We start from the raw sequence: 12,251 nt of genomic DNA, 5'->3' as shown, positions 1-12,251 counted from the left end.
TTTAGTTGTGTATTCTCAGGAAATTTTCTTAATTCACTGCTGTGCCAGATTGATCATAGACAGGTTGAAGAGCACCTGTCCCAGCCTCACCAGTGGGGAGCCTCTGGTGTGAGCACTGACCACCATCACCTACTTTCTGATGCCTATCTCGACCTGTCCCAGCTCATCCAGTATTAGTTAGCACTGCTGGGATCAAAGCCAGGTTTTGCAAGCCCCCATTCAGGGAGTGCAGCTCATACCTGGTCCTTGTTTAGACTTCTCCACGTCTAGGAGAATTATTAACTATAGTTGTATAATGATAAAAAGGAACAATTACAACTTATATGTAATGCTTTATAGAAGTGTGAGGCAAGCAATGCCTAAAATAACTAAAATCTTTTGGGGAATGCAGCTTATTCCCCCATTTGTTATAAATTCACGTAGATGTGCAGGTGTTCAGAGATGCCAGTGGGACGGTCTATGCCGTGCAAGAGGGAAAAGCAATAATCACACATACAAGGGAAGCTTTGAATCAGGAATGCGCAGCATTTGGAAAACAGGGTGTTTCACCAGAAAAGAGCACACGAGACTAAACGACACTCGAAATTAGCGGCAGATTATGGGCAAAGCATGCAGGTCCGCCCACATCTTATTGAGGCGTGAGTGACATCCCTCTTCCGGCAATTAGCGGAGTTCCGCGGGGGAGCGCGGCGCTGGATGGGCAGCGTTATCAGCCTGGCGTGGCCGGGCTGCTCCAGTGCCTGCGAATCGTCCTGCCACGGAGAGCTCCTTCACGCCCCACGGCGGGCTCTGCCGGGCCTGAGCCGGGGCTGGGGCTGGCTCCTTCCACTGCTTTTCATTGCTGGGATTGTCTCTGCAGCAGGCGCTCGGCGGGGATAAATCACTGGAATGCTGCAGAGCCCCTGATGGACAGCCAGCCTTATCCATTCATACAAAACACTCTTTACCTAGGGAGCTTTGCCAGAGGAGGATTTTCCCTATAGAAGAAGGCAAACTCTTTTTATTCAGTGCTCTGCATTGCCATAGTGGCTTTTTTTCCTTCAAGGCTGAGTATCAAGACCCACCTGCAGCCCTCCTTTTGCTGGGTCAGTGACACACACAGGAGTGAATGTCCCTTAAGGGAAGTTAATCCACAGGTGGCTCCAGTGGCTGGTGACGGCTGTCCTGTCCCTGTCCCACGTCTGATGTCCCCAGCACACGGCAGCCCTGATGTACCCCTGAGGTTCCACTCCTGGCTCTTTGCCCTGCTAATGCACCAGTGCCAATCTTCAGCATCCCTCCCTCCCCCAGTTCTGATGGAAAGAGGTCATGGAGGCTGCCCATACACCTCTTTGTGGTTTTTTCCTTCTGCACCGCATGAATTTTCCAGATGTAGCTGCCACTAGAAATAAGCAGTTGAATGAGCACTTGTCTGCGGGTGACTCATCCTGAGCCTGTGAGGGGCTCTCTGGAGGGTGTGGATGTGAAGTCTCACTCCCTCCTTGGACAGCCTGCAGTGATGTCAAACTCAACATAGTGAAAAAAAGCCTCCTGCTCTGCTCACAAAGCAGCAGCAGCCAACTTCTGCTGCTCCTCATCTAAAGCAGATGTGGCAAAAAGGACAATCTGAAAATGGTTTCCAGTTGCATCAGGACAATGAACTCCCCCCTTTTCCTGCTGATGCCTCGGAGAGTGTGGCTATCCACTCAGGTTTTGTGTTCTGTGTCAAGAGACAGGGGGAACACACTTCTCCAAGTCTCTGTAATGTTTGTTTTTTTTTATGAGGACAGGAGTAGGAACTGCAGAAAGGAAGACTTGGGGGTGTTTTGTTTTCCTCTCAAAGGCATGGATAATGTGATGGGTGGTCCTCCTCCGGTACTGCTGCCTTGAAGTCTGCTGAGCATTGGGTTGTCTGAGTTTATGTGTGTTTTTGTGCTGTTTCTTGCCCTGGGCTGTGGAAGCTGGACTAGCTCTGTACATTGGCATGAACATCCTAGGAAATGTGGGAAAATTCTGTAGGCTCAATAAGTCTTTTTTTGTCAGAGGCTTTTGTGGATTTGTTTCCTTAAGAAGGCTTGGTGAAATTTTGCGGTTGGGTTTTGGGTTTTTTTTTTTGTTAGTTGGCTTCTGGTGGGTTTTTTGGTGGGTTTTTTTTAGGTGTTTGGGGTTTTTTTAGTTTAGGAAGAATCTCGACAATATAGATCACATCACAATGGGTCAGAGAAGAAATGCATTCAGCAAGGCAGTAAAATAGAGTTCCTTGAACAAAACCATCACTAATATACAATAAGTTATGCAGTAACTTATGTATCACTAAGTTATTAGGAACACAGTGGTCACTGCTTGCTTTCTTTCTAAAGCTGGTTACAGAGCCCATGGTTTGCTGTCATGATTTCACCTGAACTTCCTTTTTTTTCACCTCAGTTTTTTTTTTGCTTTGATTTTCTTTTTAACTCAGCAGCTTTTTTTCACCCAAATCTGCCCCTCTAAGGGTACGAGGGGATAGTGTGGCCAGACTGCAATCAAAGAAATATTTTGAGAGTCCTCTCAGCGCTGTTTAAGGAATGTGGGCCTGCTATGAATGCTGGCTTTATGCAGCTCAGTTTTGAAGTAGGAGTGAGTCACTAAAAAACAATCTGTACTGTCTCCACGTTCAACTTTGACTTTATTAAGGAAAAAAAAGAAAAAAAAAGAAAGAAAACAAACTCAATCCCATTCAGTGCCGAAATACACATTGATCCTTTAATCCTGGGGGAATCATTGGGAGCTGCTTCCTCCTCGAGAGAATCGCTGTATTGACGCAACGTTTAATTGTGCAATTACACGCGTGCGTTCTTCTCCCGGGCCTCGAGGAGCAGGGCTCTGTGGCTGGAATGCTAATGGGAAAGCCACTGATACCATCTCGTGGCACAGGCAGCCTGAATGCAGCCTCCCTCCCGGCTGGCAGCAGCCCCATGGTACCTGCCTCCGTGGTCTGTCCCAGGCTCCTCAGGCAGGAAATGAAAGATGGGAATTGCAGCCGAGCAAGGAGTGGAATTTGGGCTGGAGCCCAAAACTCTGGCCCCTGTTGGTTTGTTGTAGCTGCCCTTGCTGGAAGCAGGAGGTTCCGCTGCCCAATCCCTGCTTGGCACTGCCTGGGGGCTGTGGCTGGGAGGTACCAGCTGGGATTCTGCTCAGGCTCCCTGCCTGTGAGCTGAAACTATGCCTGGAAATATGCCTGCAAATGCCTGGCCAGTGGCCTCTCTCCTGCTCCACTGCCTGATGCCCGAATACTGCACACGCCTTTGCAGGATTGAGGTTTTTCATGGAAGTTTTGCTGAAAGCATTGCTTCAAAGCTCCTGGGAAATGCTGTGCACATGTATTTGTACATATGGATGTACATATATACACCCACACGCACTTGTCTGGCCAGGCCCTGCTTTCCAAGAGCTGCATTTGCTCTGAAGTTTGCCAGGTTTTTCGGATGCTTCACGTGTGACTTCAGGGGCAGGTGATCGAGAGCATCTGTGAGCCCTTGCTGTATTACTGCTGTTCTTAATTCAGAAACTGAACTCTGATTGTATTCATTTAGCTCACGCTAATTGACCCCGACGGGAGCAAATTGTGAAGGAACATGGAGTAGCTCCTCACTTTGCTGCCATTGGGAGGTGTGATGAAGGTTGGGATTTACCTGCCAGTAAATACAGGGGCTGGTTAAATGCTAGATGGGAAGAAATGCAACCCTCCTCCAGCTGGCTTTGGATCCTAGGATTTTTTTGGGGTCAATCTGTTTAACAATACATTACTATTAGTGGTTTAATCATCAATTCTGCTTTCCCACCAGCATTAAGGATGGAGTTTCCAGATGGGTAATCCTAGCTGCCAGCCACTTGTCCCTTCTCCATGGCCACAGGCTACCAAGTGAGCCTTGCACTGCGCCACACCATGAGTGGCAAGTGGCCATCCCACTTCTTGAAACCCTTTAAAATTCTTTAAAAGGATGCTTTAAATGCATCCACCACATTTTACCTATTGGCTTCAGGAAAGTGAAAAGGAGAGGCTTTTGTCAGGTTGTTAAGCAATGCTTGGCTGATGTTACAGGCTCTTGGCCTCCAGGTCCCTCTGCTCATGTTCTCTTCCTGTTTCTCTCAAAGTTTTAAGTCAGGACAAGCTGCAGCTAGTCATGTTGGCAAAAACTAGTCCTCCTTGACTCTAACTCCTCCTAGTCTTAGATTCAAGTGTTTGCTCCCTGCAGCCAAAATATTTTCATCCTCCTGAAAGCAAGGGCTTGAGGTACAACAGTTGATGCAGGACAGGAAAATGCCTTTTATTCCTCTGCTTCATGGCAAGGCTGAAAAAACAAAGAATAATGAGGTGTGGTCTTAGCTGACAGCTGAAAGGGGCTTTGCTAGCAGAAGTCCCCAGGGAAGACCAAGAAGGCTGCTGACAAAAGTCAGGAAGGGGCTCTATCTACAGATTAAAAAGCAGAGGAATTATAAATAACACGCTGAAGTACACAGATAAAGTTACCCAAGTTATTTTGACCATAAAGCCCAGGACAGTAAAGGCCCTTAATCTCTCAGTAATCAAGAAGCTGGAAGAGGCCATGCAATGAGCTCAGCTGCCAAAGCTGCTGTGCCCTTTTGCTCCATTTAATTTAATTGTATTAGTCCTGCCCGCAGCCTTTGTTCTTCTGCCCCGCTCAGGAAATCTGCTGCTGGGTTTGGCAGGGCTCACTCTGGTTCCACATGGCTGGTTTGTGGACAGCCAGGAGGGATGAGAGGGAGAGCAGGAAGGGGAAGAGGATGGGAAAAGGTCCCACGGGAGCAACCTCCTTGATGTACTTCATTTATCTTAATAGTGCCACTGCGTCCCTTCCTGGTGAGGCTTCCTCCTGATAAGCCAGACACACAAAACTGAATGCAAAAGGACTCTGGCTGATATCAGCAGAAATGGGAGTTCATGTTTAAATTTTAAATTAAAAAAACAGATGAGCGACCACGAGCCAGCTCTTGTTCAGCAGGTGCTACCAACCCAGCAAAGCATTCCTGCCACCACCTCCCTTGGTGCCACTTCATCTCTCTTAAATGAGCCAACAAACACATGCAAAAGGTGGTTTCCAGGACACAGGTGAGTTATGTCAAATTTGGGCATTCATCCCTGCTGAAGGATGAGATAGCAGAGCAGCTGACTGGAGGGTACCTTCCTCATCTTTCCATCATCTTGTCAAGGAATGACAGTGCTTAATGCGTGGAAAAAGATGGAGCACTTACAGAAAGATGTGCTTAGGAAAAAGTATTTTCAGATGACTTTGAATGCTTCAGGCTTGGCTGGCAAACACAATTTTGAGCTCTGTATTTTACTGGATTTCTCTGATTTCAGCAACCAGCCATATAAAGTTCCACAAATTTCTTATATCAAGCTTGCATTCTCCCAAATATCTAAATTGTCAGGGTTCTCCTCCCCCTTTCACAGCAGTAAATTAACAGTCCTAAGCTTGCAGTGAAGTAAGCACAGGACATTGTTTGCTTATAGCTTTACAGAGGAATCCTTCTGTCATTGCTTACTGTAATTCTTTTTTGATGTGAAGAGAAAAACATATTTACATTGGTATGTGGGATTCTGGACAACCTCAAGAAAAACTAGGACTGGAAAGGAAGTTTTTCTGGCTGATAAAAAAAAATTTGAGATGTGTTTTTTACATATCAGAATGAAAGCTTGAAATATAGAAACTCCCAGAAAAAACCCCAACCAACCAAAAAGAAAAAATAAGCCACAAACCCCACACACATTTAGCCAGCTGCAGCTACTTCTTTTGGTTATTCTATCCATTTAATTTTCTTAGTTAATTTACTTTATGTTGCAATACAGAGTAGAAATTCTGGATGTCTTGGATAAAAACCTTTGTCCACAAATTTGATTTTGGTAGTTTGGGGACTGCTCGGCATATTATTCTAATTTAGAAAGTGGCAGTCTGCTGCACTGAAAATGAAAAGTAATGATCCAGTAAATGACTAATTTTGTGGTCTGAGTTAATTAGTGAAGCAGCTTGGCGGATAGAAGGCAGCAGGTCTAAATTACTGTGCTAAGTCCTTTTGCAGAAAGATATTATCTGGTTTTGTTGTTTTAATAATAATTAATGAGAATTAAAATATTCAGCTGGGATTTTTGCTGTTACTATTAGCAGGAATATATTTGTGTGTATATATATATGTATTTATATTTGCTCTTTGATGCTTTTCTTGTTTGTTTGCATCTTAATCCTTGACTGTCTTGCTTTGTGACTTAAATAATACCCCAGAAATTATTTAGACTGTGCCTTTGTCTAGCACGGAGGAAACTTGAGGCTTTTACAATTAGTACTGCTGGTTATTCCATGAAAAACATACATCACAGTCTGACAAGGAAATGAGCAGTAAAAAGCCAGGCAATAAGCTGTCTTTCATCAGCAGGCTCACAGGGAGCATCAGCTGGGGTTTTCATCATCGCAGCTCACTTTTACATCTTGTTTTTGGCAGCACAGGTTGCTGGGAATGCAGGGATGGCACACTCACCTCCAAGTCTGCATGGATCTGCAAAACTTCAAAGGCTTCTCTGGTGAAATCCAGGCATTACTTTGCTGAAGTCCAAAATGCTTCAATTTTGATGCCTCCAGGGCACCATGGTGGTCACTTCATCTTGTGCCCTACATGACACCAGCCTTTGGTGTTTCTGCTGAGCATTCCCACCCCAAACCTGCTTCCTGTGGTTGCTTTTAAGCACATGTTTTAGGAAACCCTACTACTAAATGGGTTCTCATGATGGGGGAGACTTTTAATGAGCTGGTTTAGTGGATAATTGCTCTCACTGTTAAAACAAGCTTCTCTCTTTGTTTTCAGCTTGACTTCCCTCAGTTTCAGTCTTCCAGCCCTGGACTTTGCTCTACTGTGTTTGTCAAAATTAAAGCCCTTTAGAGGGTGGAATCTTCCCACGTACCCTTAAAGACTAGGAGGAGTCATTTCCTAATCTTCTCTTTTAAGAGGACAGTGATAATTGAGGACTAATTACTGGCTCTATTGACTTTTTCATGTTTGCATTTTTTAGATAAGTTGTAATTGTTCCTTTTTATCATTATACAACTATAGTTAATAATTGCTGTTCACTGTGCCTACACCCAAGGATGTGGCCCTACTTCTGTCATAGATTCAATGTTTGGGGCTCTGAGGGATAGATTAAGTTGGTAGTTGATATTTGATATTGGTTTGGTTTGGGGCACCTTTGGGGAAAAGTAAGTGCATCAGTCAAAATGCTGTTTACCTTCTCAGATGGTTTTGTAATCATATTTTTATTTTTAATGCCTCCTTTTAAATGGTATCGTCTCTCTGATGAGTTTAGTTCTGCTTGTAGGCTGTATCCTACCATCCTTAATCACCTTGAGTACTTTCCTTAACTTCATTTTATTTCACTGAGAAATTTCAAGGAGTGAGTTGATATTTAGATGAATGAAATTGGGGATTAGACAGGGATTAGATGGATTCTAACAAGCGATGCTGTGCTTTCTGTGGGAAGATTTCTCGGCTTCATTAAACCAAGAAAGCTCTTTTTCCCTGAGACTTGGCGACTTTAAAGCATTTAAAAGCAAACAGGGATCCTTATTATTAATAAAATGATAAATTATCTTGATAGCAATAACCGTCTTTTGGTGAAATTTCAAACTGTGGTCGTATCCAAACCCCACATGAAGAGAGGTGAGTTCTTTTAATGCCTGGTGTACTGTGACTTCAAGAGGAATTGTTCCTCACTCAAATGCCCAAGCCTTTGCAGGATGGAGGTATAAATATCTTGTTTATGTTATTTATCCAGTAACCTCTATTTTTTCTGTTTGCAGTGTTTATTTTCCTGCATATGTTGGGCTGGTGGGAAGTGTCATCAACACCCTGATAGCAATGGTCTGCATCCCTTCACAGACTAAACCAAAGTCAGACCATCATGCAACAGAGCAAGGTGAGTATTTTGTGTTTCTGATGAATAGTACACGAAAAAGGACAGGGAATTGACATGCTGCAAGAACTGCTGAAGGACTCTGGAGCTGCATTTAAGGGCGAAAAGGCCCCAGCCTTGACGTGCTGCCACTTCAGTGTCTAAGCTGTGCTTATGGAAGAATATTATTCCAAAGATATTGATCACGGTGCCATGTAGAATTGCAGCCCAGACTTGTGTCTCAGAAAAGGTGATTGTGGACCCCTTGCTGGGGGTTAGTTTGGTCTGGCAGGGGAGGAAACCTCACTGTCTCAGAGGGTTCCTCCACATGCAGACCTGGCACCAGCTCCCAACCTCCTGCCATCGGCACAAAGCTGGTGCAGCAGAGAGGTGGTTTTTGGGTGGTGAACCTGAGCAGAGTCCCGGAGTTTCCTTCTTTCTACCCTTAACCTGTATAAACAGAGTATTAACCCATGTGTCATCTTCTGCAGGCACATCACAGTCTGGCAGCTTGTTTAGCATCAGAGAAATCCTGCGCCTGATGAAGTTTCCAGGAGTAATGGAAGTTTTTATAATCAAGGTCTTTGCTGGACTTCCCATAGGTAAATCTCGCTCATTGCCCATGATTACTGATATACTTAAAACAGGATGATGCCCACTGTAGGCCAGGCTTGTCTCAAGTTACTGAAAGCCTTTGATCACAGAGCAGTAAGGATTCACCTCCTAACGTGATGTTGGATTTTTTCAGGTAGACTCAGCTACCCAGGGTCAAAATCCTGGAACTCAATGGCAAAACACTGCTTGTCATAGGCTGGCTGCAACTGGGGGTTTTGGCAAATCACTTCATCTCTCCATCCTCCCCATTGCAAATGTTTTTTTTCCTCTTGTCTGTCATTTCTCTTTGGGTTATGAGCTCTTCAGAGCAGAAGAAAATTGTTTGTCCTCTGTCCTCAAAAAAACTGAGGTTCTTCCTCATTTTACTTAGTCATTTTAAGGTGTATGTGTATCCTAACCTTTTCCCCAACAATTAAAAATTATTGATGGATGAGAGACTTGGGCTGTACACAGGGGGCCCACAGCATGTTTCTTCCCCTGCACGTTGATGGGGATAGTTGTTCTTCTCTCCCTTGTATATTCTGCTGGTGGTTTTTTGTGTCATGGTAGGAACTTGCTGATAGCTCAAACCTTTCCCAAACCCACCTGTTTCCCTGCTTCCTCTGAGTCAGTTGCTGTCCTGGCATGGTTCATATCTCCCTATTTGCCAGATTATGTATCCCTGGCCACAGTTAATAATCTTCAGTTTTGCCTGTCCTCTAACTTCTTTCCCCACAGACTTGACTAGAGACAAGATTGCATGTCATTCTCATCAGTGATGTGTAAGGACAGGGTGATGTTCTCTGCCCTTCCACACACAAAGCCTTCATGGCTCTTTTCCCAGCCAACCCAAAAAGTGCAATTTCTCTTCATGATAACTTCAAGAACTGCGTTTTGTGCACATCATAATGTGTGTGTATCATGCATCTGAACAAACTAAGGCAAACAATTCCAAACAATCCTAAGAGGGGATTTAAGGCACGCTAGCTTTTAGACTTTGCATTTTTTCCAATTCATTTTTGTCTGGAGAAGCCCTTGAAGTTCAAAGAATGTGAAGCATGATTTAACAATTAAATGCTAGTTTGTTAACTGAAAATTCAGTTTACAAATGAAAGCAAAATCGGCTGTGGAGTGTGGCAGAATTGGAAGGGGATGGCTTTCCTGGGCTCACTCAGGCTCATCTTTTATTCCTGGAGTTGTAGAATAATATGCAGGGAAGTAAAAGGATTTGTGATTTTTTTTTTTTCCTTGTTGTGTGTAGCTGGCACTGGTTGAGATCAGTAATGCCAGTTCATCCTACCCCTGCCACTGGAGACAGGATACAGTCTCAAACCACTGCTGGCTTGACCTAACAGTGCAATCTTTTTGGTTCTTAAGACAAGAAACTTCTAAAACTGTACTCAAAAAAGTATATAAAATGACAGCATTTCACAGAAAGAGACAGGTATTTTAAGAGGGGAGCTGATTCTGGCTCATTTCTCATCTTAAAGTAGCATTCGTTTCTGTGTTAAAAATGCCTGAGAATGCATCCATATGAGTTCTTCACATTAATTTCCTGTGTGTTCTCTTTTTTCCAAAGGCCAGGCAAAATGCACTTTGCTTTTGACTTTCCTGCCAAAATGCAAATTCCTCCCTGTTACGGAATCCATTCTTCTTTGCCCGTGAAAAGCAAAAATCCTCACTGAACCGAAATAAACGTCTCCTGCCCAAAACTGGAAGGGAATTTCTGGGCAAAGAGGATGGAGACAGTGAAGCTCGGATTTAAGACAGGCAAATAGTCTGTCACTGAATACCTGGGAGTATTTCTGTAAGGGCAGGAGAAGGTTCACCTGAGGCATTCCTGCTGCAGCACTCACACTACAGTGAAGAGTGATTAAATTCCTAGTGACTTCTCTTTGCAGGTCTCTCTTCAGGTCACTGACCAAACTGATGGCAGCTGAAAGAGGATCTGGCCATGGCTAATTCTCTGCAGCTCACAGCTGGAGGCTCAGCTCCTCATGAGCTCTTTTACCTTTCATCTCCAGGCTGCAACTGTATAATTAATTAGATTGCCCAAATTACAGACCGTTCTCTATTTACTTTGTAAACAAGTTTGTGATATACAGCAAAGAAAATCTTTTGTTCCTTATGGATCTCATTGTTGTCTAAAATTAGCTTGTTTGAGACTGAAAGAACCTCCCCGGGAGGGCTGCAGGGCTGGGAACCTCCTCCCTGTGTTGCATAAAAGCAGAGACATGGGCTCTGTGCCTCCTGCAGGAAAAGGAGCTGCCAGGGATTGGACAGGCAGCAGACAGCTCCAGCACAGCCAAGTTACCTTCTCAGCTGACCTGGGAAAAGAGAGCCTCACTGCACTCTGGCAGATAAGAGACAGAAAGAAAAACAAGAGGATAAAATTATCAAATGTAACTCTCATTGACAAGAAATCACCAGGGCTTTGAAAATACTGATAAATAGCTGCTTATATGACTCTTTGGCTGCCTAATCCCTTTGGAAAATCTGGTTTCAGCATGATTGCTTTAGCACCTGCATCCTGTTTTTTAAAGGATTTTCTTTCACGTGTGGAACAGCGTTTTGCAGTGAGCCTTAGGGCTCTGCATCCCATCACGTTTCCAGTCCAGCGTAGGAGGGCTGTGATGAGCTCCCAGAGGCTGTGCTTGCCTTCTCACACCACCACAGGCTGCTTTCAGACATGTCATTTTTCTTTTTTTTCTTTCTTTTTTTAAATGGGGTTTGCACTCCTGATTTTCCTTGGTGCTTTTTGTCATTGTTACTGTATCTTGCAAATCATTTACCTGCTCTCTGCTCCATAACCCTTGTTACTCATCCCACTGATGCCAGGATTTCTAAGGAGTTCACCCTTTTCTTAGACATCCTCAAAAAAGGCAAGGTTTCTGAGGGTATTTTATGCCATTTTCCATTTTTTTTCACATTGAGCCTGTCAGTGTGGACTGAGGCTTACCATTATTTATGTGGCTGCACTCAGCTGACCTGCAGCCTACCCAGCTGGGAACCTGCTGAGGTCTTTCCTTATTCCAGTGAGCATGACATTTTTTTTAGCTCAATCTGAGCCTCGCCTTGTGAGCTTCATCAAGAAATGTGTGATTACCAGCGAGACAGACCACCTTAGCTGCTGAAAGAAGAGGGGCAAGGGGGGTCTCCCTCCTCCAGGTAGCTTTAAGGGACCATGCAAGCACAGGGGGTGACACTCATCTAAAAATGAGACTTTTGAATCTCCAGGGGAGCCAGGCAGTGAATAATTCTAATTAAAGAGAACAGCCTATACCCCTGCTCCGAAAGAAAGCAGCTTGTTTGGAGGAGAAAGATCCAAATCTGTCATAACCTGATGAGGGACTTCAAAGGGGAGAGGAGCTGTAGAAGCTGGAGGGGAGTCCCAGGAAGAGGCATCAGGCATGTAGGAAGGCCAAGCCCCTCCTGGGTGGTACCTGCAGTGGGGTGCAGGATGAAGGGTGAGCTCCTGCTTCAATCTAATCTTCCTACAAGTGAAACCAAGTGTGGTTTTTCTTTCATTTTGTCACGTGTGCCTTTTATAAACATGAGCAACCCTGTTGGCCTGATTTGAGTGTTGTGAGTAAATACTGGTATTTGCATGTTACCTTAAACTGGCTTGAGCTGAGAGTGATTTCAAAGTAACTGGGTAACAGTGGGGTGCTCTCTGTGGAGGGGTGTGGTGAAGCCATAGGTCTTCATGAGCCCCAGCTCCCAGGCACCTTCTCCACAG

At 44.5% G+C, this 12,251-nt stretch overlaps 1 protein-coding gene across 1 annotated transcript in view; it reads left to right on the top strand.

The window, feature by feature from the left end:
• SLC22A18 (solute carrier family 22 member 18) overlaps nucleotides 1-12,251 on the top strand; it is a 61,259-nt gene that overhangs the window by 29,605 nt on the left and 19,403 nt on the right. Inside the window, exons 5-6 of the mRNA XM_066320879.1 lie at nucleotides 7,827-7,942; nucleotides 8,410-8,520. Coding sequence (XP_066176976.1) covers nucleotides 7,827-7,942; nucleotides 8,410-8,520 — 227 coding nt within the window. The remainder of the gene's footprint in view (nucleotides 1-7,826; nucleotides 7,943-8,409; nucleotides 8,521-12,251) is intronic.

This window comes from Sylvia atricapilla, chromosome 6 (assembly GCF_009819655.1).
Source record: "Sylvia atricapilla isolate bSylAtr1 chromosome 6, bSylAtr1.pri, whole genome shotgun sequence".
Taxonomy (NCBI): Eukaryota; Metazoa; Chordata; class Aves; order Passeriformes; family Sylviidae; genus Sylvia; species Sylvia atricapilla.
Note: the sequence above shows the minus strand (reverse complement) of the source record. Positions and strands in the feature narration are given on the sequence as shown.